General features: G+C 40.5%; 1 protein-coding gene across 11 annotated transcripts in view; it reads left to right on the top strand.

The window, feature by feature from the left end:
- SNTG2 (syntrophin gamma 2) overlaps window positions 1-27041 on the top strand; it is a 408896-nt gene that overhangs the window by 240695 nt on the left and 141160 nt on the right. For 9 of the 11 annotated variants that reach the window (XM_034952496.3, XM_055108322.2, XM_034952497.3 and 6 more), the window contains one exon: window positions 12192-12319. The exons of 1 other annotated variant lie outside the window; for it this stretch is intronic. In XM_034952496.3, the coding sequence (XP_034808387.1) occupies window positions 12192-12319 (128 nt within the window). The remainder of the gene's footprint in view (window positions 1-12191; window positions 12320-27041) is intronic. One more of the 11 variants, XM_034952491.3, reaches the window with a different exon arrangement.

Raw genomic sequence — 27041 nt, 5'->3', positions numbered from 1 at the left:
ATTAAGGGAGCCCTACACCTGGAAGTGAAAGGACCACATCTGCCATCATGAAAAAACATGAAAGTTTAAAACTCATTGGTAGAGCAGACATGTAAATGAAAAAGAGAAAAGACTCAAGTGTTAACCACTACAGAAAACCACCAAACTGCAATGATAAACAATGAGAGAGAAAGAAAGGAAAAAATGATGTACACAATGACCAGAAAACAATTAACAAAATGACAGGAATAAGTCCTCACCTATCAATAACTACCTTAAATGTAAATGAATTAAATTTCCCACTTAAAAGATACAGACTGGATTAATAGGTACAACATGAAATGACCCAATTATATGCTGCCCACAAGAAACTCACTTCACTTGTAAATATGTTTATTACCTGAAAGTGAAGGAATAGAAAAAGCTATTCTATACAAATGGAAACCAAAAATGAACAGAAGCAACTATAATTATATCAGATAAAATAGACTTTAAGTCAAAAACAAAAAAAAAGACACAAAGAAGATCATTATAAAATGATAAAAGGATCAATTCATCAAAAGTCTAAAAATTCTAAATACACATGCACCCAATTCCAGAGCATGCATATGTATGTGTGTATATATATATATATATATATATATATATATATATATATATATATATTTGATACAGGGTCTCACTGTCACTCAGTCTGGGGTGCAGTGGCATGATCATGGCTTACTGCAGCTTCAACCTTCCTGGGCTCAGGTGATTCTCCCACCTCCTCCCAAGTATCTGGGATTACAGGCATGCACCATCATGCCCAGCTAATTTTTGTACTTTGGTAGGGATGAAGTGTTGCCATGTTGCCCAGGATGGTGTCAAACTCCCGGGCTCAAGTGATCCACCTGCCTCAGCCTCCCAAAGTGCTGGATTACAGGCATGAGCCAACATGCCTGACCCAGAGCACCCAGAAATATATAGCAACTATTTATTAGTTCTAAATAATGAAATAAACTCCAATATGAAAATAACTGGGGATTTCAACACTGCTTTCTCAGCATTAGACAGATTATCTAGACAAAATCAACAGGGAAGCATTGGATTTAACTTGTACTTTACACTAAATGGATCTAATAGATATTTACAGAATTTTTTTTAATTGCTGCAGAATACACATTGTTCTCATCAGCACATAGAACATTTGCTGGGATAGATCATATGTTAGGCCACCAAAAAAAAGTGGGAACAAATTTATAAGAATGAAAACTATATCAAATATCTTCTCAGAACGCAATGGAATAAACTAGAAAAAAGAAGAACCTTAGAAACTATACTTATATAAATACATGAAAATTAAACTACATGCCCCTGAACAACCATTGGGTCAATAAAGAATTTAAGAAGGAGGTAAAAAACATTATTGAAACAAATGAAAACTGAAACACAATATACAAAAATCTATAGGATATAGCAAAAACAATACTAAGCAGAAAGTATGTCTGACACACAATGTACCAAAACCTATAGGATATAACAAAAACAGGACTAAGTGGAAAGTATATAACAAATAAGAGACATACATCGAAAAACATTAAAAAAAAGTCAAGTAAACCACCTTATGGTTAGCCTAAAGAATGGGAAAACAAGAACAAACTAAAGCCAAAATTAGCAGAAGGGAAAAATAATACAGAGATCAGGGCAGAATTAAATAGAGACTAAAAAAGTACAAAGATTAATAAAACAAAGTTTTTTAGTAAGATAAAATTGATAAACTGCTAGCTAGACTAACAAAAAATAGAAGATCCAAATAAATAAAATTAGAAACAAAAAAGATTTTGAAGCAGAAATTCCAAAGATATACAAAGACTCATCAGAGACTATTATTAACCACTATATGCTAACAAATTGGAAAACAGAGAAAATAGATAAATTCCTAGAAATATACAACCTACCAAGATTGAACCATGAAAAAAAAGTCTAAAACCTGAATAGACCAATAACAAGTAACAAGGTTGGATCAGTAATAAACTCTCCCAACAAAGAAAGCCCAGGACTGGATGGTTTTACTTCTGAATTCTTTCAAACTTACAAAGAAGAACTAACATCCATACTTCTTAAACTACTTCAAAAATTGAAGAGTAGGGATTTTTTCCTAACTCATTCTACAATGCCAGCATTACCTAATGCAAAAAACCAGAAAAGGACACAACAAAGAAAGGAAACAACAGGCCAATATTTCTGATGAACATAGACACAAAAACCCTCAATAAAAAAACTAGCAGACCTAATCCAACAACACATTAAAAGGTAACACACCATTATTAAGCAAGATTCATCCCAGAGATGGAAGGATAGTTAAATACATGCAAATCAATAAATGTGACACATCACATCAATATAATAAAGAGCAAAAACCATATGACCATCTCAGTAGAAGCAGAAAAAGCATTTGATAGAATTCAACAATGCTTTATGATAAAAGTACTCAAATTAGGGAAGGGATAAACTTCAACATAAGGTCATATATGACAGGCCCATGACTAGTATTGTAGTGAATAGGGAAAAGCTGAAAGGCTTTCCTCTAAAAATTGTAATAAGGCAAAGATGCCCACTTTTATCACTCCTATTCAGCATAGTACTGGAAGTCCTAGACAGAATAATGAAGCAGGAGAAAGAAACAAAAGGCATTCACATTGAAAAATAGGAAGTTAAATTGTCCCTCTTTGCAGATGACATGATCTTATATATAGTAAAACCTGAAGACTTCACCAAAAAACTCTTAATACTAATAAAATATTTCAGGAAAGTTGCAGGATAAAGAGTCAATGCACAAAAACCAGTATTTCTCAAACCAATAACAAATCAGCTGAAAAATAAATCAAGACACCAATCCCTTTCGCAATAGCTATGAAAAAATATTTAGGAATAAGTTTAATCAAAGAGGTAAATGACCTCTACAAGAAAAACTACAAAACATTGTTGAAAGAAATTGAAGAAAACACAAACTAATGGAAAGACATCTCATACTCATGGATCAAAAGAATTAATATAGTTAAAATGACCATATTTCCTAAAGCACTTTACAGATTTAATGCAATCCCTATAAAAATACCAATAAAATTCTTTACAGAAATAGAAGATATAATTTTATTAATTTGTGTGGAACCACAAAAGAGCATGAATAGCCAAAGCAATCTTAAGCAAAAAGAACAGAACTTAAGCAAAAAGGGCAGAATGACTTTGAAATACATTACGGAGCTATAGTAATGAAAATAGCATGGTACTGGTATAAAAACAGACACAGAGACCAATAAAATATAACAGAAAACCTAGAAATAAATACACATATTGGCAGCCAACTAATTTTTGAAAAAGGTACCAAGAACATACATTGGTGAAAGGATACTCTCTTCAATACATGGTTCTGGGAAAGCTGGATATTCATCTGTGGAAAAATGAAACTGGACCCCTATTTCTCACCATATTAAAAAATCAACTCAAAGTGGATTAAAAGCTTAAACATGAGATCCAAAATTATAAAACTACCTGAAGTAAACATAGTAGAAACACTTCAGGACACTGGTTTAGGAAAAGATTTTATGACTGAGACCTCAAAAGCACTGACAACAAAAATTTTTAAAAAATAGACAAATGGAACTGTATTAAACTAAAAAGCTTCCGCACAACAAAGGAATAATCAACAGAGTGAAGCAACAATATATGTAATGAGAAAAATATTTGCATACTATTCATTCAACAAGAGACTAATATCCAGAATATACAAGGGACTCAACAGTAAAAACAATAAGAAAAACAAATTAATCCTATTAATACTGGGCAAAGTATTTCTGAATAGAAAATTCTCAAAAGAAGACATATGGCCTATAGGCCAACAAATGGCCAACGAACAGATATATGAAAAAAATGCTTAGCATTACTAATCATCAGGGAAATGAAAATCAAAATCATGATGAAATATTATCTTACCCCAGTTAGAATGGTTATTATAAAAAAGATTTTAGAAAAATTACGGACTCTGGAAGGATGAGGAGAAAATAGAAGTCTTATATACTGTTTTTAAAAATGTACATTAGTACAACCACTCTGGAAAACAGTATGGAAGCTCTTCAGAAAACTAAAAATAGAGCTACCATATGATTGAGCAATCCCACTAGTGGGTATTTATTGAAAGGAAAGGAAATCAGTATATCAAAGGGATACCTGTACCCCCATGTTTATTGCATCATTATCCATGAGTAAGATGTGGTGTTAACCTAAGTGTCCATTATTAGATGAATAGATAAGAAAAATATGGTATATATACACAATGAAATACTATTCAACCATAAAATAATAAAATCCTGTCATCCACAGCAACATGGATGGAACTGGAGGTCATTATACTAAGTGAAATAACCCAGGCACAGAAAGACAAATATCACATGTTATCACTCATATAGTAAGAGCTAAAAAAGTTGATTTCATGAAGTAGAGGGTAGAAGGATGGTTATCAGAGGCTGGAAAGGGTGTGGGGGGAGGTGAAGAGAAGTTGGTTAATGGGTACAAACATACAATTAGATAGAAAGGATAAGTTCTATTGTTAACATAGTTAATAGAAATATATTATGTTGGGGACATTTCACATATTTTCTTCTAGGTATTTTGAAATGCATATTTCAAATGCTATATGGCTTATGGAGGAATATGCATTTGAAATGCATATTTCAAAATACCTAGAAGAAAATATCTGAAATGTTTCCAACACAATGAAATGACAAATGTTTGAGGTGATGGATTTTTAATACCTTGTTTTGATCATTATGCATCATATGCATGTATCAAAATGTCACATACACCCCAAAAATGTGTGAAAATACTATGTGTTAATAAAAATGGGCAAAACAAATAAAAGTAAATGAACTGAGAATCAGAGACTTGTGGAACACCTCCAGTGGTCTGAGTTACATATCATGGAGTCCCAGAATGAGAATAAGAATGCAAAGAATAGGAGTGAACATGAAGCAAGATGGACACAAAGAAAACTATGTAGGCATATCACAGTCAAACTGTTGAAAACCAAGGAAGAAGAGAAGGTTTAGGAAGCAGCCAGATGATAAAAAAGCATATTTTTAAAAATAAATTCAAGTTGAGAGAAAATGTTGCCAGTAGACCTACACTACAGGAAATACTAAAACATGCTCTTCAAGCTGGAAGGACATTAAACCACGTGGAAACTTGGATACATAGGAAGAAGTGAAGAGCACTATGAATGGCAAATAGGTGGATATGTATATAAAATATCCAATATAAACTGTTACTTTTCTCAGTTTTCTTTCAGATAAATAATACTTTAAAGGACAAGATGATGACACAGTAAACTGGACTTGATAATGTATGTAGAAGTAAAAGATACAGCAAAAGTAGAACCAAGGGCACAGTCAGTTAAATTGTTCTATTTTGAGGTTTTTATATTTGTGAAGTGAGGTATAGGAAGATTGATGTGTCAATATGAAGTTTAAAGTGATATAATATTGACTCTAAAGAAACACTGATATATTAAGAATGCAATATTATGACCCCTACAGTCAATGAGGAGATAAAAGAGGATTGTGAAAAAAAATGATTTACCCTTTATACAGAAGAATTTGTTCGAGTAGAAAAAATCCAGGGGAACAAAAAGACCAATAGCAACATGTAATTAAGCCCAGCAGTATGAGAATCACATTAAATATAAAGACTAAACATTTTAATTAAAAGGTAAAAGTTGTCAGACTGGATTTTTAAAAAAGCAACGTCCAACTGTATGGAGTATACAGAAAATATAATTTAAATATAAAGATACCCACAGGTGGGAATTAGAAGAATGGAGAGCATGTATTTTATAAACAATAACCATAAAAATATCAGTCTATTAATATTTGATGAGTGGTCTTCAAAATAAGCAATGTTCCCAAGAGAAACATTTTATTATGATTTAAAAATAATATGAGTTCATCAGGAAAACATAATAATTGTAAATATGGTATGTACCTTATAACAGAGCTTCCAAATACAAACCAAAAACTGGCAGAGATGGGAAAAATACAGAGAAATCCACAATCAAAATGGGAGATTTTAATATTTTATGCTCAGTGTTGATAGGACGTATAGACAAAAACATTAGTAAAGATGTAGAAGAACTACACTACCTTATGAATCAACTGGGACCTCACTGACATTTATAGAGTCCTGGATCCAAAGTCTCCAGAATGCACTTTCTTTTCAAGTGAGCATGGAACATTCAACAAGATAGATGGAATGCTGGGCCATGATCTACTACTTAGGACTAAAAAGATTTATACAAAACTCAAGTATCCTGCAACTGGTGAATTCTTTCAAATAAATAATATGTACACTTTTCTAACTCTTTCAGAAAATAGAGGAGGTTGAAATGAATCCCAGATAACTCTGTGAAACTGGGATAACACTGATACCAAAACCTTCCACTGAGATTAAGAGTGACAAATGTTACACAGGCCGGGCACAGTGGCTCACACTTGTAATCCCAGCACTTCGGGAGGCAGAGCGGGGAGGGTCACTTGAGGCCAGGAGTTTGAGACCAGCCTGGCCAACATCATGAAACCCCATCTCTACTTAAAAAAAAAAAAAAGCCAGGCATGGTGGTGCGTATCTGTAATCCCAGCTTCTCAGGAGGCTGGGGCACGAGAATTGTTTGAACCCAGGAAGCTGGGGTTGCAGTAAGCCGAGATCACACCATTGCACTCCAGTCTGTGCAACAGAGTGAGACTTTGTCTCAAAATATATATATATATATGTGTGTGTGTGTGTGTGTGTGTGTGTATGTGTGTATATGTATATGTATATATATGGACCAATAGCCCTCATGAATGTAGATGCAGAAATTCTTCAACAACATATTAACAAATCGAAAGAAGGATCATGTATCATGAAAAAAATGGGGCTTATTTCAGGAATGCAAGCTTCGTACAACATTCAAAATCCAAATTTAGATGACAGCATAGCAACGTTATTTATAATATCCTCAAGCAAGAAATAATCAGATCTCTTTCAACAGGTGAATGGATAAAAATGAATAATCTGCTGACACACACATTAACATGGATGCATCTCCCAGGCTTTATGCTGAGAGAAGAAAGGCTTACACACAAGTGATAGTGCATCATTCGATTAATACCGAGTTCTAAAGCAGCAAAACTAGTCTATAACAGCAGAAACCAGATCAGTGACTACCTTGGGCTGGAGGGATTGCCTGCAAACGGGCACAGAGGAAGTATCATGGGGATAGGTGTTATGTGGATGAGGTAGAAATACTCTGTTTCATAATTTGGATTTGGGCTGCATGGGCTATATATATTTGACAAAACTCATCAAACTGTGCACTTAAAATCTGCACATTATTGTATGCCATTTATGCCTCAATACAGTTCAGTTACAAACAAAAAAAGTGCAAAGCTTTTCAGTCATTCACTGTAGAAAATACAGCAACATCTAAAAAGTTGGCTTCAAACCTCTTATTTAAACACAAAGTATTAAAACACCAAGTGTATGGTGATGCCTCTCTTATCTGTAGTTTTGCTTTCCTCAGTTTCAGTTACCTACAATCAACCACATTCTGAAATATTACATGGAAAATTCCAGAAATAAACAATCATAAGTTTTAAATTGTGCACATTCTGAGTAGCTGATGAAACCTTGTGCACACACTGCTCCATCCCCTCATCACAAGGAGACAGAGGAGTACAGTAAATAAGCTCTTTATAGAGAGACCACATTCTCATCACGTTCTTTACAGAATAGTGATATAATACCTCTATTGTATTAGCAGTTGTTGTTAATCTCTTACAGGGCCTAATTTAGAAATTAAACTTTATTATAAGTGTGTGTGTATAGGAAAAAAGCATAGTATATAACTATACGGTTTGATACTATCCACAGTTTTCAGGCATTCACTGGGAGTCTTTTTTATGTTCAAGAAATGATTATTATTAAAGCAGAAAGGCTCAGAAGCCTCCTGAAAGCAAAGATTTGTCTTCAGATTGTACTTTTTATTATCTGTGATCTAAAAATATTATTTTCTTGTGTGTCTTTAAAAATTATTATGTGCAGTATGATCTTAACTTTTAAAAACCAAATAGAAAAAGACCATGAGAAATATACAAAATGGGTGATAAGGTTTTTTTTTAACCTTTTTATATTTCCCATCTTTTCTAGAATGTGGTTGTATTTCTATGATAATCAGAGAACGTAGACTTAAGAGTATGCTCCGAACACTACTTTGTGTCCATACATACATGCCTTGAGGAGGCAAAAATGCTGGGATGATACGCAGTTTATATTAAACTGGGAACCTTGTAAGTGGTTGAAATATTTGGAGGCTTTTGCTTTCATCTACTTTTATTCATTTCCAGTAACTTTATAAAGAGTATGTTAAAAGTACTCAATTTTCTCGAGTTTTCAAAATGCATCCATCCGGGCACAGTGCCTTCTAGAGATCCACCTCCATTCAGAAAATTTATCTTGTGAGTTGCAGATCTCAGGACGAAATCACTTTTTGTCAGCCCCAAAGAACCAGAGCTGGGAGAATGCAGAGTGGGGGAGCTCATGCTTGCATGTCTGAGATGAAGACTGTCTTGAAAACTTCTAAAATAACCTCACAAGTTCCTTCCTGGGGACTGCAACAATCTGAATGCAATGCTTTAGAAAGAGCACCTGCCCAGTGACCTGATGCCAATTCTTGCTTTGAGTCTCTGAACCTGATGGCCTCCATCTCCAGGCAGCTCACGTGAACATCGCTGCCAGTACAGGCTCCCCCTCGCCCTCCATTCTTCGAAACCTGTGTGGCTTACGTTTTGGGTTATAATCCGTTCTTCTAATTCTTGTATACATTCAGTGTATTGGGAGATGTTTTTCTCTAATTTTTTTGATTGACAATCTTATAATAACTGTGGCATCTCATAGTAAATGCCGTGTGAGTTGGTTGGTCAGTCACATATAAATGCTACAGGATGGCTTTTGGGGGTCAGTTCTTTGGCAACTTTTGACTGCATCATAAATTAAACAGAGGAAAACATGTTCTGTTTTGTTCCTCATCTAAAATTGGTTTCCACTGCCATGGATAGATGCAGATGCTTTTGCAACCCTGGAAATGCTGAGCTCTGCATTCCTGTTGGAAGTAGCAAGATTACAAAAAGCTGACAGGTACAAGCTATAGGGTTTGTGATCAGCTGGTAGGAACATGCCTCATTATATCTGCAAGCTATTGAGTTGATGTAAGATTTGGGACCACGATGAGAATCACGAGGCTCTGCTTTCTGCAGGACATGAACTCCCTCAGAGTGGGGTTTGCTCAAATGAGCAGCACCTACCTTGAGCTGATTTTGGAGATGCCTGTGTGGAAGGTGGGCACAGGACCAGAAGGCCTTTCCGGGCACCCTGCAAATACTCTTCTCCTAAGGAGAGGACGCTGGAGGCATTTCCTCCAATGTCAGTGCCAGCTTGTGACTGCAGAGAGCAAAGAGCTGGGTGTGCTGGGGCAGCTGGAGAGGAAGGAGCTGCAGAGGGGTAACACTGGCATGTTCCTTCTCCTTGGCCCTCAGTAGATGGGAGCATTTGACCCCGCTGAGCTAAGCATTAGCTCACAGAGACCTGACTTCTCCCCTAGCTGCTAGGTTATAGAAAATATTTTCTCCAGATTGTGCAAAATACTTTTCCAGAGGAAAGTACATTTAGTGGGACATGAAATTCAGGGTTTATCAGTGGCCTCCAAGTGAAAAGCGTCCTATGAAAGTTCACAGTCTGGAGCCAAAGCTGCACCGACAAGCTCTGCATGCAGCCTGATTTTATAAAGAAAAAATGGGTTTTCTCAGTGGAGAATTGCTTTTGATCCTACACTTTTCAAAAGTAATCTTCAACTGATTTTATGAAAGGATGCATACTATTTTGTTTATTTAAATATTGTGCATTGTATAGTAGAATCCTCTATGCAATTTTAAGTGGTGGTTTTGCAGTATAATTCTAATAATTCTGCAAACAGATAGCACACTGTAGCAAACCTTTGAATCAGCAACAAGGGGTACAGAGTATGTGGCTAAACACACAGCAGCATTACTAGGATGAACTCCTATGGCACAGATTTATTATTGTGCATGCAAATACCACAGTTAAAATTAAATGAATAGGGATAATTAAAACCTTGCCACAGTATGCAGTCATTTATAATGAATTCCTACACAGGTTGCAGTAGTCTATGTAGACAAATGGTATTTCAGCAAAGCTAATATGAAATACATATCAGGTGATCAGAAGGTATTTCAGTGTCATTCTCGTGCATGCACCAAAGGTGAATCTCTTACCAGAAGTTAGAGCCCAACAGAAAAGGGTAACAATGAATGAATATCTGTAAAATTCAGCTCATAGTTCAAATGTTCCAATATTGCCACTTTTGCTATTGAGCTATTGGCCATGGAATTAATAAATATAGAGAAACAATGTTAGGATGATAACCCAAACCCAACCTCTGGCTATGTGAGTTTTTTTTCTGCCTTCTGACACATCTGTAGATGGCAATGCTGCCTCTTCTGTATGACGCTCTAACCTCTCTCAGTGTCCATTCCCCCATCCCACCTGCGTTGAGGGAGAGGCCTTTCATCTAAAATCCCAGGGCAGGGATGCAAAGATGATTTGAGGTGGAGGAGAACGAGAAAGGGGCTTATATATTAGCCCAGACGAAAAATAAATCACACACTCTTTCTGTTAAGCGTGAGCATTGTGTAGAGAGTCGTATGGAAACCTCATCCACGTGGAAGCGAAGCCTCCAAGGTTCCAGGGATCTCACGAGAAACCCTGGGGAACGGCCCCCCGTCTCCTCTCACCGCAAACCAACCAGAGCCAGTTCAGAGGCACAGAACTGTTAGGGACATTATTTTTGGGCAGGTAAAGCTGACTGCAGAGGAGACTTGGGGTGGACAGGGTTGGCTCTTTAAGTGGTGGATTAACCAATGTGTAAGGTATACATTTATAAGGAATGAAGTCTCAAATAACGTTCTAATACATAGTGAACATCCAGCAGCTTAACATTTACGAACAAGCAAGTATGAAAGACACTTCATGCCACCCTTCTGAGCCTCCAGAAAGCCCAGGTCTGTTTTCTCACGGCGCCCCTGCTTACAGAAAGTCTTCTTGCAGACAGATGCTCAGATTCCAGGTGCAACAGTCCCTGGACCCTATGGTCCACAGAGCCCGGAGCTCAGGGCTGGTGTTTCCCGTGGACACTGAAGCAAATTAAAACAACAGAAATGCCTTGTGAGTGTGGGGCTTGCCTGTGAGCACGGGATACACCTGTGAGTGTGGGGCACACCGGTGAGGCGCGTTCTTGCCGGTTGCTGGGGCGGCAGCACCTGGTTCATTCCTAGCGAGCCCGGCTCTGAGATCAAGATGGCTCAGAGAGCTCAGGATCCTCTCTGAGAACGTGGAATGGGAGGTGGGTGGATCCTGTGGCCCAGAACCCACCTCTGACCCTTTCGTTGTTGGACGCTTGCGGGGCTGTTGCGTGTTCCGACCTTTTCCTTGCTGGACACTCATGGGGCTGTTGCGTGTTCCGACCCTTTCGTTGTCGGACGCTCGCGGGGCTGCTGCCTGGTGCTGTGGTGATTGCATGGCTCCTTCACCTTCCCAGAAGGGCTTCCTGTCGAGAGCCGCAGACCCGACGAGGCCTCACCACTTTTCCATCTGGGCCCGGCTCTGACCACAGCACAGAGTCCTTGCTACCAATAACAAGGCAGACCCATGACCTGGACGCCTGTTGGAATGTCATCAGCCATTCTATCGTGTGTCTCTCGACCTAAACTCGCTGAGTGGACATTTCAGGTTGTTTTGGTTTTGCGTCTTTCTCACGGTCTCTATGCACTGAGCCCAGTGCTGTGTCTACAACTTTCCCTCCAAATTTAGGCCCCTCTTCTCCTTCTCCTTCCCTTCAGCTTCCTCTCTTTCGTGCGATTTGCAGTTGGAAAACAGCGGGAGAAAATGTCTTAAATCCGGGTAGAAGAGCACTTCTTTCTTTCCAGATCTTTCAGAAACAATCTCACTTGCTTTTTATCAGTTGAAATGTGTTGGACGTGAGTTCTGTGTTCCAGGTGCCTGCAGATGCCTCTCCCTGCATGCAGCCTCCTCTGCCTCTGTGACGCTTCATTCTCCTTTCTTCTGTACAGGCCCCATCGTCACCTTCCTCGCCCATAGCTAAGGACCCGAGGTATGAGAAGCGCTGGCTGGACACCTTGTCCGTGCCTCTGTCCATGGCTCGCATCTCAAGGTACAAAGCCGGAACGGAAAAATTAAGGTGTGTGACCATTGTCTGAGATGGGAAACTTTGATGAACCCCGTGCACTTTTGCCAGTTCCTACAGGCCACTGGTTACTCCAGAGCGCTTGACTGTGACATTAGCAAGTGTGCATGCTGTCTTCTGGTAGATTTAGCATTTGGAATAAACAAGTTAAAGAGAAAATGAGAAGTCAGGTATCAGAACAGTGAATTTATTACTAAGAATAGTTCTATCTAGGGCAAGGTGGCATGGTTACTTCTCATGAAACAGTCATTAGTAAAAGAAATTCTATTTTTAGTTTTAAATGCTAACAGAATTAGACTGGAAATAAAGACTGACTTCTTGTCCAAGTCTCAGATGTTTTTAGAAATGCCACTTAAACTCTGTGGGCCTCTTTCTCTTCAGTAATAAGATGAGGGGGTTAGACCAGCACCTATGTTAAATAAATGCTAACTAGCTTGTGAGCTTGGTTAATTAAATAATTTCAAAGATGTAACTATAAAAGTTGATGTTTCTGTAGCTTTTCGAGTAGAAAAATGTATGCTTGGCTAATTGTGCTATTTAATCACTGTGGAAAGGCCCACAAGTAATGAGTTGGTGAATTTCCTTTTTCTGTTCTTTAGACAGATGTGTAGAAATAGCAAACCTTCTGTCAGCAAAGGAATTTTTTTTTAATTGAGCACTGTACTTCCCACAATGTGTGTGCATCTGTGTGAATGTGTGTGGCTATAGTGTGTGTGGTCTGTGTGAATGTGTGTGGCCGTGGTGTGTGTGGTCTGTATGAATGTGTGTGGCTATAGTATGTATGGTGGGCAGACAGTACAACCTGAAATTCCCTTTACTGGTCCTTAAATGGAAGGAAAAGTCTAGCAAACATTGCTTTTCATGAAGTGTTAGAATTAGGTTTTCTATATTAATTGGTATTAGCTGTACAGCCTCTCACAAAGGATGTTCATGTTTGCGGAAGGATGTTTATGATCCCATTGCAGGAACAGGGACAGTAAGCTTGATTTTCAGATTTGTGCCCATCTTTGGTAAAGAGAGACAAACCTAGTAAAAGATGTGTGTATTGCTAGAGAAGAGGAAAGACAGGTAGGTGAATATGGGTGGATAGATAGATGATAGATAAAGTGGATGGATGGATGGATAGGTAGATAGACAGACAGACAGATAGATAATGTTCTGCATAATAATGTTTTGGTCAAGGACAGACCACATATGCTATGGTGGTCCCATTAGATTGTAACGGAGCTGAAAATCCCTACTGCCTGGTGACATCAACCATCGTAACCTCACAGTGAAAGATATGACTCACGTGTTTGTGGTGATGTTGACATAGACAAACCTACTGCACTGCCAGTCATATAAAAGGAAACAGTAATGTCCTGGACCTTCACATTCACTCACTCCTCACTCATGGCTTCACCCAGAACAACTTCCAGTCCTGAAGGCTCTATTCATGGTGAGTTTCCTGCACAGGTGTGTCATTTTTTAACTTTTATACCCTATTTTTACTTTCACTTTTCTAAGTTTAGATGTGCTTAAATACACAGATACTTGCTTTTGTGTATTTAGATACACAAATACGATTGTGTTACAGTTGTGTAAGTATTCAGCATAGTCGCATGCTGTACAGGTTTGTAGCCTAGGACCAATAGGCTATACCATGTAGCCTAGGTGTGTAGTAGCCTGTATCATCTAGGTTTCTGTAAGTGCACCCTACGATGTAAACACAATGACAAAATCACCTAATGACACACCTCTCAGAATGTATCCCCATCATTAAGTAACATCTGACTGTAGATATATAGATGAATTATTGCAGTGATAGAGGGGCTGAAATATAGATAGATTACAGAGATATAGATAGATGGATAGGTAAATAGCCATTTGTAAAATATAGCAAAATGTTTTAACCGTTCGTGCTCTAACTGTGAATTCCTTTTAAAATGTGTGCGTGTGGCTTTCTTACAACATGTTTCTTTGGTTTGGGGTTAATTTGGGAACCAAGTAGAGATCTGGGCATGTATCTCTTGACAAAGAGTGAAATAGTGCATGAAATGATATTTGTCTATTAGCGTATATGAATTAAATGGGTTTTTAGAAAAATAGAGCCACTGAACTTCATTACACACTTCCTAGCCCATCTGCCATTGAATGTGATGAAGATTGGCTGTTCTAGCTTTGGTTTAAGGATGAATTCAGGTCATAAGATGGAATGTCTCCCACTCTGAGGACAGGATAGGGTCTCTAGTTGTATTAGTCCATTTTCATACTACTATGAAGAAAAACCTGAGACTGGGTAATTTATAAAGAAACAGAGGTTTAATGGACTCACAGTTCTACATGACTGGGGAGGCCTCACAATCATGTCAGAAGGCAAAGGAGGAGCAAAGGCATGTCTTACATGGTGGCAGGGAAGAGCATGTGTGCAGGGAAACTGCCCTTTATAAAACCATCAGATCTCGTGATTCTTATTCACTGTCATGAGAACAGCATGGAAAAAACCCACCCCCATTATTCAATTACCTCCCACCAGGTCCCTCTCATGACACATGGGAATTATGGGAGCTACAATTCAAGATGAGATTTGGGCAGGGGTACAACCAAACCATATCACTAGTAATTCTTAACTAAATGCAGACTTGATAACCCATTCTGGCAGCTTGAGAACATGTAGAAACACATGTGTTATTCTTGGTGACAAAATATTTTGACCCACTAAGCCATTCATACCACAATCATTGGGATAAATACATGACATCCAGGAGAATGAAATGGAACCCAAGAAGTCAGCCAACTGCCTGAGCCTCAGATTATGTTTGTTACAAAAGCTATCACACACTGATTTGGTTTGGATCTGTGTCCCCACCCAAAGCTCATGTGGAAATGTATTCCCCAATGTTGGAGGTGGGGCCTGATGTGATTAGATCATGGGGTAGATTCTCATGAATGGGTTAGCAAAATCTCCCTTGGTGCTGTGCTTCTGACAGTGAGTGGGTTCTCCTGATATCTGGTCATTTAAAACTGTGTGGCACCTCCCCACTCTCTCTCTCTCTCTCACTCCTGCTCCTACCATGTAAGGTGTCTCGCTCACCTTCTGCCTTCCACCATGATTGGAAGTTTCCTGAGGCTTTCCTAGAAGCAGAAGCTGCCATGCTTCCTATGTAGACTACACAACTGTGAGCCGGTTAAGCCTCCTTTCTTTATAAATTACCCATTCTCAGGTATTTCTTTATAGCAGCAAGAACAGACCAATACACACTGTAACAGCAAACTGAAAAGTTTATAATTTTTCATAAGACAAGAATATTTTGTTTTATAAAGGCAAATATATCTTACTAGCTTTGCTGACTTTTTTATGATTTTTAAGCAAGATTTAGTATGGGCAGGAAAGGGCAAATAATAAATCGCATAAGGGCTTAAGCTATGAATTTTATAAAGCCTGTTTGTTCTGAAACATATTTGTGCAAAGTCCCATTTAGAGGCTGAGATGCTGTTCTTAGCTCCACCTTACCTGTAAGCTCCTCAAGTCTCATCTTAAAATGGATGAAAAAGAGAAGAGACTTGGGTGTGTTGATCCCAGTGGATGGAGTTCTAAAATTCCTGTGTATCTTCTCCTGAGGGCTCCTCAGTCTAAGGAGGGTAAGGAATAAGTTTAGAAATTGTCAATTCTAAATCAAACAGGTTTTAGAATCTTAAAACAAAAGCTGTAAGCTGTAGCCCAGGAGGAACCTTTAGATATCATATAATGGAAACATAAATAGGATGAAGAGGTTGGAAGCCAGTATCCTGTGGGTGTCCCCTCTGACTCTGTCCTTGTCCAAGTATAGGACCTCAATCTATAACCACCACCTTCTGGGTCCTTTCTAAAAATTGACAAATAATAATCGTATATAATTAATGTACAATGTTATATTTCAATACATGTTTGCATTGTGGAATAATTAAATCAAGCCACTTGGCATGTCAGTAACATCACATGCTTAGCATTTCTGTAGTGAAAATATTTAAAATCTACTCTTTTAGCAATTTTGAAATATACAATATAGTACTTACTCACTTAACATCATTGATTGGTCCTCAGAAACTGCAACTTGGAGTGAAAAGATGTATAAAGAAACCAATTTTCCCATAGGCTAATAGCTATAAATAAGAGTTAGATTCTTACAGCATATTTTTGGTCACAAAATATCACCAAACTTCTAAATAAAGACCAAAACACTTCAAATATTAAACATTGAAATAAATATGAGCTTTGCATACATTTAAGAAAGATTAATAAAAACAAGTAAGATAATTATTTGCCCAATTATTTCATTCAGGGTTGGGGAGACTGGAGTCTGTGCTGGAAGCTCAGGGCTCAAGCTGGGCAACAGCCCTGGACAGGATGCCATCCCACTGCAGGATGGCTCACACACGCCCACAGCCACTCAGCCTGGGACCATTTGGACACAGCAATTAACCTTTCCTGCATGTCTTTGTGGGGAGGAAACCAGAGTGCTTAGAAAAACCCATGCAGACAGACACAGAGCAAACATGCAAACCTCACAAAGATATTGTTTCTTTTGTCACCTGTGCTTTTGGGTCATATTCAAGAAATCATTAACCAAATAAAAGTCGTGGAGCTTTTCCCTATATTTTCTTTTATAGTTTTATAGTTTCAGGTCTTACATTTAAGTCCTTAATCCATTTTGAGTTGATTTTTGCATATGGTGTGAGATAAGCTTCTGGTTTCATTCTTCCACATGTGGATATCCAGTTCTCTGAACACCATATATGGAAGAGACTGTCATTTCCTCATGATATGTTCCTGGCACTTTTGTTGAAATCAATTGACCGTAGATCTGTGGGTTTATTTCTGGCTTTTTATTCTGTTCCATTGGCCAATGTACCTGTGTTTATGCTTGTGCCTTGCTGTTTTGATTATTATAGCTTTGTAATATGTTTTGAAATCAGGTAGTGTGATGCCTCCATCTTTGCTTTTTATGCTCAAGATATTTTGGATATTCAGAGTGTTTTATGGTTCCATATACATTTTAGGATTGTGTTTTCTATTTCTTTGAAAAATATCATTGGAATTTGATAGAGACTTCATAGAATTTGTATATCATTTTAAGTAGTATGGTATCTAAACAACATTAACTCTTCCAATCCATGAATGCAGGATATCTTTCCATTTTTGTGTGTCATCTACAATTTCCTTTATCAATGTATATTTTTCATTGTACAGATCTTTCATCTCTTTCGTTAAATTTACTCCTAGGTATTTTATATTTTTATACTACTGTAAATGGGATTGTTTTATTAATTTCTTTTTTGTATAGTTCATTATTAGTGAACAAAATACTACTAATTTCTGAGTGTTGTTTTGTATCCTGCAAATTTTCTAAATTCCTTTATTAAGTCTAACAGTTTTTTTGAGTCTTTAGAGTTTTCTATATATAAGCTTATGTCATCAGCAAAGAGACAATTTCACTTCTTCCTTTTCTATTTAGATGTGTTTTATTTCTTTTTCATAATTGTTCTTGTTAGCACTTCCAGTACTATGTTGTATAGATGTGGTGAGAGTGCACATATTTATCTTGTTCTGGATTTTAAGGGAAAACCTTTCAGCTTTTCATCATTAAGTATGATATTAGACGTGGGCTTGTCACACGTGGTCTTTATTGTGTTGAAGTACATTCCCTTCATACCTAATTTGTTGAGAGATTTGATGATGAAAGGATAATGAATTTTGTCAAATATTTTTCTGCATCTATTGATACAATGTTATGGTTTTTGTCTTTCATTTTGTTAATATGGTGAATTAGATTTATTGATTTGCATGTGTTGGACCATCCTTGCATCCAAGGCATGAATCCCACTTGATCATGGTGACTGATCTTTTTAATGTGCTATTGAATTCAGGTAACTAGTATTTTGATGAAGATGTTTGCACGTATGTTCATCAAGGATATTGGCCTGTAATTTTTGTTTCTTGTAAGGTTCTCATCTGGCTTTGGTATTAGGATAATGCTGGCCTCATAAAGGTGAGTTTGGAAGTGTTCCCTACTCTTCAATTTTTTGTGAAGAATTTAAGAAGAATTGGTATAAGTTTTTCACTATTTATTTGGTAGAATTCAGCAGTGAAGACATCTGGTCTTCAGCTTTTCTTTGATGAAAGATTTATTATTTTTGTTAATTATTATTACTGATTTGATCTCCTTACCTGTTATTAGTTTATTTAGATGATCTGTTTCCTCTTAATTCCATCGTGATAGGTTGTATGTTTCTAGGAATTTTTTTAAACATTTTTAAAAGCATGTTTTACACTAATTCTTTTTTTTCTTTTTTTTCTTTTTTTTTTATTATACTTTAAGTTCTAGGGTACATGTGCACAACGTGCAGGTTCATTACATATGTATACATGTGCCATGTTGGTGTGCTGCACCAATTAACTCATCATTTACATTATGTATATCTCCTAATGCTATCCCTCCCCCCTCCCCCAACCCCACGACAGGCCCTGGTGTGTGATGTTCCCCTTCCTGTGTCCAGGTGTTCTCATTGTTCAATTCCCACCTATGAGTGAGAACATGCGGTGTTTGGTTTTTTGTCCTTGTGATAGTTTGCTGAGAATGATGGTTTCCAGCTTCATCCATGTCCCTACAAAGGACATGAACTCATCATTTTTTATGGCTGCATGGTATTTCATCACGTATATGTGCCACATTTTCTTAATCCAGTCTATCAGTGATGGACATTCGGGTTGGTTCCAAGTCTTTGCTATTTTGAATAGTGCCACATTGAACATACGTGTGCATGTGTCTTTATAGCAGCATGATTTATAGTCCTTTGGGTATATACCCAGTAGTGGGATGGCTGGGTCAAATGGTGTTTCTAGTTCTAGATCCTTGAGGAATCACCACACTGTCTTCCACAATGGTTGAACTAGTTTACAGTCCCACCAACAGTGTAAACCTGTTGTTTCCTGACTTTTTAATGATTGCCATTCTAACTGGTGTGAGATGGTATCTCATTGTGGTTTTGATTTGCATTTCTCTGATGGCCAGTGATGATGAGCATTTTTTCATGTGATTTTTGGCTGCATAAATGTCTTCTTTTGAGAAGTGTCTGTTCATGTCCTTCGCTCACTTTTTGATGGTGTTGTTTGTTTTTTTCTTGTAAATTTGTTTGAGTTCTTTGTAGATTCTGGATATTAGCCCTTTGTCAGATGAGTAGATTGCCAAAATTTTCTCCCATTCTGTAGGTTGCCTGTTCACTCTGATGGTAGTTTCTTTTGCTGTGCAGAAGCTCTTTAGTTTAATTAGATCCCATTAGTTTAATTAGATCCCATTTGTTGATTTTCTCAGGTTATCTAATCTGTTGACATATAATTGTCCAGGGCCCATTCAGCGTCTACAGTGGGATGGGAACCCGCCAGCATGCTGGAGGCACAGACAGGAGAGTCCCTCTGGGTCCTTGTGTGAACAGTAGTAATGTGGTTAGGCTTTGTGTCTCCACCCAAATCTCATCTTGAATTGTAATCTTCATGATCCCACATGCCTAGGGAGAGACCTGGTGGGAGATGATTGGATCATGGGGGTAGTTCCCCCATGTTGTTCTCATGATAGCGAGTGAATTCTCATGAGATCTGATGGTTTTGTAAGGGGCTCTTTCCCTTTCACTCATCACTCTTCTCTCTCCTGCTGTCATGTGAAAGAGGGCCAAGCTTGCTTCCCCTTCACCCTTCACCCTTCATTGTTGCTGTGGGGAATATGAGCAGGGGGACTTCCCATTCCACCATGTGCCGACATCACCCTTGGGTCTTTTCTTTTGTTAAGTAATTAGACCAATGATGGTTGAGGTTCCTTAGTTTTCTCAGTTCTTTTTAAAAAAAAAAAAAAGACTATAAAGAGTAGATGCATACTTAAGTCTAATTCATTTTAAATATGTATTTATATGATACAAATCATGTGTAATAAGTGCAACTGTTTTTATTTCCATTTGCCTCCAACATGTTACAAGCCCGTGCACTGGCAGAAGTTATTTTCCTCCATTCCATTGTCAGATCAAGCTTATACTCAAGTGGTTCTTTGGTAAAATGGGAACTATGCATTTGGATAAATTATGTGTCATTGTGAATGAGGATTAAATCATTGGCTACACAGTACCAGAAAAGATTGTTCACTAAGAATTTGAAGGGAGAATATTGAGATGAAACTAAAGAAGACATAAAAACATAAGCATTCTTCCTAATGGACATCAGCAGATGCCACAGAGTGGGGCTTTCCCTCAAGTTCTCCAACAGGAAAATAACCCCTGTCCTGTGACACTCGGCAGGTCATTATGCAGCATCACAGGTGAATTAGCATAATCATGCGATCCTGACTACTGGCTTATGTAGGCATTATGTAGTCTACATTTCTATTATGTAGAAATGTAGTACATTGTATGTAGAAATGTCTGTTATGCAGACATTTCTCTGACATCAGGTGAAGAAAAGCATTGTTGATGGGGTGGCCATGGTGGTGGAGATGCTAGAGTTTTGTCTGTCTTTACCGTATCAGTTTTCTATTGCCATGTAACAGACCCGTGCAAACTTAGCAGGTAACACAAGACTGTTTTATTATCTCACAGTTCTCATGGGTCAGGAGTCCGGCAGCGCCAGGCTGGTCCTCTGCTTGGGATCTCACCAGGCTGAAATCAAGGTGTCGGCTGGGCTGTGTTCCCATCTTCAAGGCTCACTCAGGGTTGCTGGCAGAATTCAGTCCCTTGGCTTTATAGGACTCAGTTCCCCACCTTTGTCAGCCAAGGGCTGCTCTCCACCACCAGAGACCACCATGTTCATTGACATGGTCACCCTCTGCTCTCAAGCCAGCAGCAGGTAACAGGTAACCCCATAAGCCTCCAATCTATGACTTCCTTCACTCTGACCTCTAGACCCAGACGTAAAGGGCCATGTGTTCAGGCTGTACCCCTGCATAAATCTCCCTAACTCAAGGTCAGCTGAGTTGAGACGTTGATTGCATTTGCAGAATCCCTTCACAGAAACACCTAGTTTCTGTTGATTGAATAACTGGAGCAGATGTTTCCACCAAGGTCTGAGAACTGGGGGGCTGCCTTAGAACTCTGCCTGCTCTAGTGTCTCAACCTCTGTTTCCCTCTGGAAAGCCCATAGCACGTCCACGCTTCTTAGAAATTCATCCTTTTAAAACAAAAGTGGCTTGGATGATGGTTGGCTGTTCTTCCACATGGTACCATTGGACAAAGCTGGATTTGAGCCAGGCTCCTGCCCATAGCATGTGTGTTTCAGAAAATAGAGAGTGAAGAAATACTTAAGAACAAGAGAAATGTCTGTGCTTGAAAAGTATCCACAATCATTTTGCAAGTGAGGAAGCTTCACAAGAGGCTCAGAAAAGAGGAAGAGCTGTGGTGCCTCTGGGATGTGCCCCTGGGGAAGCAGGTGGTATGAAGGAATAGTACGGGGATAGGAACTAAGAGATTTCTAATCCCGCTTCACCCTCTTGGGGCCATGACCTAGGTAACTCATGGGGGCTCTTGTGATGGCTTCTTTGCCGGTTTAACCAAGTAGGGTGGGAGATGATATAATACTTTACTGCTTTCTAAGATAGTTTATGAAGGTAACAAAAAATAAAACTGTACGTTTAAAGGAGGTTTGAAGCAGCAGGAGTTCAGTGATTTTTAATTGTGATGCGGTTTGGGTCTGGGTTTCCACCCAAATCTCATGTTGAAATATAATCCCCAGTGCTGGAGGTGGGTCCTGGTGGGAGGTGACTGGATCATGGGGCAGATTTCTCATGAGTGGTTTAGCACCAAGCCCTCGGTACTGTTGTCATAGTGAGTGAGTTCTCATGAGAACCAGCTGTTTAAAAGTGTATGGCACCTGCCCTCTTTCCTTCCAACTCCTGCTATGCCCATGTCAAGTGCTGGCTCCCCCTTTGCCTTCCGCCATGATTGTAAGTTTCCTGAGGCCTCCGCAGAGTCCCAGCAGATGTCGCCATGCTTCCTGTACAACCTGTACCACCAGAGCCAAGGAAGCCTCTTTTCCTTATAAATTATCCAGTCTTGCGTATTTCTCTATGGCAGTGTGAGAATGGACTAATACAAATGGTTTGTGGAATAAGGAATGACTGAACAGAAGGCAGGAGATTCAGATTTGAGTGATTATCCCCAAAGATGAGCAATTAAACAGCTCCAGAATCTCTGTGCCACAGAATTTCTGTGCATCACTTTGCAACTCTTTACAGGAGGAACTGCTTTTTATTTATCTGCTCACAGGAGCCCTGTCCATGCCTCTTGTTTTAGGCAGGCCTCAAGTTGATTAAAAGTAATTGACTTTCTTTTTTTTTTCTAAAACATAGAAGGAAAGAAAGGGAAGGGAGGGGAGTGGAGGGGAGGCAAGGGGAGGGGAGGGGAGGTGGAGAGGAAGGGGGAAAGGGAGGGAGTTAAGTGGTAAGGGAGGAAGAAACAAAACCCTCAGCTTAGGGGTCTTTTTGCCCCACATCTACCATGTCTTTTAAAAATACAATGAAATTATGTTTTGTGAGTTACAATAAAATTTCGTTTGCTTTGTAGGCACTCACCTTATTTCAGAAGGAGAAGGCAGATGGGCTCTATAGTAGTCATAATGGAAACAGACCTACTGCAGATAAGCAGATTTTGAAAAGTGATACTGCAAGTCAGAATTATACTGCTAAATACTCTAATTTGTTTTGCAAAGGAGAGTATCATGTTTAAATAGTCATACCAAAAAGAATCCTGTGGTGAGTTTTCTGGAGTTCGTCCATCCCAAGAGCACAGCACTCGATGCTCTGAGCTCGCACGTCCCGCACACAGGGCACTCCTTACCCGGGCTTCCAGGGAGACAGTGTCCTGGCAGCTGTGGGGCCTCAGGAAAGGGGGCTTGTTGTGGAATATGGGAATGTGTTGGGTGGTTCTAGGAAGGGCCAGGAGATCAGGGCTCACCCTGCACTGGGTGCCGTCAGAGCGTGGGCTGTGTCAGCAGTGTCTGGCTTAATTTCTATCCAGGAGCATGAGACAGGAAGTGGCAGGATCCAGGCCAGGCTTGTGGGAGCAGCAGCCCCTCCCTCAGGCCAGCAGCCCGCCAGGGACCTATGGGACCTTTGTGGTTGGACGGCATGTCGTGTGTCCCCTGCTGCTGCTCTGCCTTGTTCCCTCATGTCCCTGGAGAGCCCCGGTCTGAGGTTGATGACATGTGGGACTCTGTGTTTTTCAGAGGAACCCCACAGCCCTGCTGGCTGCTAGCAGGTGACAGAGCTGCTGTTTCTTTCTCATTACGCCATCTTTAAATTTTCTGAAAACTTTCTTTTGACGATAGAAGATTAGGGTGTTCATGTTGACAGAAAGAGAATAATCCCATTCCACTTAGATCTCTACAAACGCCCAGTTCTCTGGCATGTGTCCTACTCTGATAAGGGCAGGGGCCACGTGTTTAAGATCTGGAGGTCTCTTAAGTCTTCTCAGAAGCCAGTGCTGCCTTCAACACCCGGCAGTTCTGGTGGGGGTGTCTTCCGTGGTGCCCAGCCCTGGGCCGCCCCCTCCACGGGCACGTAGGTGAATCAGGGTGGACCCACTGCTAAGCGGATGAATGACTACCTAAGGTAGCTCTCCTGAGTTTGCTCTGATAGAGAACAAGGGCTGCTGATTTTCGGAGGCACCCTGACACCCCTCCCCATCCAACAGATGTGCGGAGCAGCTCTGAGTTGCCTTCTCTGGGTGGAACTGCATCTGCTCCTTCTTTCCTGGGAATTCAGAATCATTCTTGAGAAATCATTCTGCATCTGTGTCATTCTCCCGACTCACTTCTCTAGGCTCCCTTACGCTTTCTCCGGGGCAGTGGTCCCCACCCGCACTGTGTGACGCTGCTTCCGAGATTCCCCGGGTGCTCCTCTGTCTCTGAGTCTGTCTCTGCCTCTGCCTCTCTCTGTCTCTGCCTCTCTCTGTCTCTCTCTTTGTCCCTCTCTGTCTCTGTCTCTCTGTCTCTGTCTCTAGCTCTGCCTCTGTTAGTCCCTCTCTGTCTCTCCCTGTCTCTGTCTCTCTGTCGCTGTCTCTGCCTCTCTGTCGCTGTCTCTGCCTCTCTCTGTGTCTCTCTGCCCCTCCCTCTGTCTCTCTCTGTCCCTCTCAGTCTCTGGTTTTGTCTCTGTCTCTCTCTGTCTCTGCCTCTGCCTCTCTCTGTCTCTCTGTCTCTCTCTGTCTCTGTCTCTGTCTCTCTCTGTCTCTCTCTTTGTCCCTCTCTGTCTCTGTCTCTCTCTGTCTCTGTCTCTAGCTCTGCCTCTGTTAGTCCCTCTCTGTCTCTCCCTGTCTCTGTCTGTCGCTGTCTCTGCCTCTGTCTCTGCCTCTCTCTGTGTCTCTCTGCCCCTCCCTCTGTCTCTCTCTGTCCCTCTCAGTCTCTGGTTTTGTCTCTGTCTCTCTCTGTCTCTGCCTCTCTCTGTCTCTCTGTCTCTGTCTCTCTCTGTCTCTGCCTCTCTCTGTCTCTCTCTTTGTCCCTCTCTGTCTCTGTCTCTCTCTGTCTCTGTCTCTAGCTCTGCCTCTGTTAGTCCCTCTCTGTCTCTCCCTGTCTCTGTCTCTCTGTCGCTGTCTCTGCCTCTCTGTTGCTGTCTCTGCCTCTCTCTGTGTCTCTCTGCCCCTCCCTCTGTCTCTCTCTGTCCCTCTCAGTCTCTGGTTTTGTCTCTGTCTCTCTCTGTCTCTGCCTCTGCCTCTCTCTGTCTCTCTGTCTCTCTCTGTCTCTGTCTCTCTCTGTCTCTCTCTTTGTCCCTCTCTGTCTCTGTCTCTCTCTGTCTCTGTCTCTAGCTCTGCCTCTGTTAGTCCCTCTCTGTCTCTCCCTGTCTCTGTCTCTCTGTCGCTGTCTCTGCCTCTCTGTTGCTGTCTCTGCCTCTCTCTGTGTCTCTCTGCCCCTCCCTCTGTCTCTCTCTGTCCCTCTCAGTCTCTGGTTTTGTCTCTGTCTCTCTCTGTCTCTGCCTCTCTCTGTCTCTCTGTCTCTGTCTCTCTCTGTCTCTGCCTCTCTCTGTCTCTCTCTTTGTCCCTCTCTGTCTCTGTCTTTCTCTGTCTCTGTCTCTAGCTCTGCCTCTGTTAGTCCCTCTCTGTCTCTCCCTGTCTCTGTCTCTCTGTCACTGTCTCTGCCTCTCTCTGTGTCTCTCTGCCCCTCCCTCTGTCTCTCTCTGTCCCTCTCAGTCTCTGGTTTTGTCTCTGTCTCTCTCTGTCTCTGCCTCTGCCTCTCTCTGTCTCTCTGTCTCTCTCTGTCTCTGTCTCTGTCTCTCTCTGTCTCTCTCTTTGTCCCTCTCTGTCTCTGTCTCTCTCTGTCTCTGTCTCTAGCTCTGCCTCTGTTAGTCCCTCTCTGTCTCTCCCTGTCTCTGTCTGTCGCTGTCTCTGCCTCTGTCTCTGCCTCTCTCTGTGTCTCTCTGCCCCTCCCTCTGTCTCTCTCTGTCCCTCTCAGTCTCTGGTTTTGTCTCTGTCTCTCTCTGTCTCTGCCTCTCTCTGTCTCTCTGTCTCTGTCTCTCTCTGTCTCTGCCTCTCTCTGTCTCTCTCTTTGTCCCTCTCTGTCTCTGTCTCTCTCTGTCTCTGTCTCTAGCTCTGCCTCTGTTAGTCCCTCTCTGTCTCTCCCTGTCTCTGTCTCTCTGTCGCTGTCTCTGCCTCTCTGTTGCTGTCTCTGCCTCTCTCTGTGTCTCTCTGCCCCTCCCTCTGTCTCTCTCTGTCCCTCTCAGTCTCTGGTTTTGTCTCTGTCTCTCTCTGTCTCTGCCTCTGCCTCTCTCTGTCTCTCTGTCTCTCTCTGTCTCTGTCTCTCTCTGTCTCTCTCTTTGTCCCTCTCTGTCTCTGTCTCTCTCTGTCTCTGTCTCTAGCTCTGCCTCTGTTAGTCCCTCTCTGTCTCTCCCTGTCTCTGTCTCTCTGTCGCTGTCTCTGCCTCTCTGTTGCTGTCTCTGCCTCTCTCTGTGTCTCTCTGCCCCTCCCTCTGTCTCTCTCTGTCCCTCTCAGTCTCTGGTTTTGTCTCTGTCTCTCTCTGTCTCTGCCTCTCTCTGTCTCTCTGTCTCTGTCTCTCTCTGTCTCTGCCTCTCTCTGTCTCTCTCTTTGTCCCTCTCTGTCTCTGTCTCTCTCTGTCTCTGTCTCTAGCTCTGCCTCTGTTAGTCCCTCTCTGTCTCTCCCTGTCTCTGTCTCTCTGTCACTGTCTCTGCCTCTCTCTGTGTCTCTCTGCCCCTCCCTCTGTCTCTCTCTGTCCCTCTCAGTCTCTGGTTTTGTCTCTGTCTCTCTCTGTCTCTGCCTCTCTCTGTCTCTCTCTCTCTCTCTGTCTCTGTCTCTCTGTCTCTGTCTCTCTCTGTCTCTGTCTCTCTGTCTCTGTCTCTCTGTGTCTGTGTCTCTCTTTGTCTCTGCCTATCTCTGTCTCTGTGTTTCTCTCTGTCTCTGTCTCTATCTCTGTCTCTCTCTGTCTCTGCCTATCTCTGTCTTTCTGTCTCTCTTTTTCTCCCTCTGCAGCCTCTCAGTCGAGGATCTTTTCTTTTCACCTCTGAGGATTATTCGTTTTTTTTCATTTTGACTGTAAGGGATTAGCGCCCTGTCTATGAAAAGATGCTGCAAAGTCTCCGCTTTTGGACATTAAGATCTTTTCTTCGTATCCAAGCAAGATAAATTCGTAACAAGTTGTCTGCTTTAAACATTAATTTGATTTTTCTTTCCTTTGTGTGTGGAGATTTCATAGGCTATCAGAGTTTGTGATGAAAATGAA

This window comes from Pan paniscus, chromosome 12 (genome assembly GCF_029289425.2).
Source record: "Pan paniscus chromosome 12, NHGRI_mPanPan1-v2.0_pri, whole genome shotgun sequence".
Classification (NCBI taxonomy): Eukaryota; Metazoa; Chordata; class Mammalia; order Primates; family Hominidae; genus Pan; species Pan paniscus.
The sequence above is the reverse complement of the archived record's forward strand: the minus strand, read 5'-3'. Positions and strand labels throughout refer to the sequence as shown.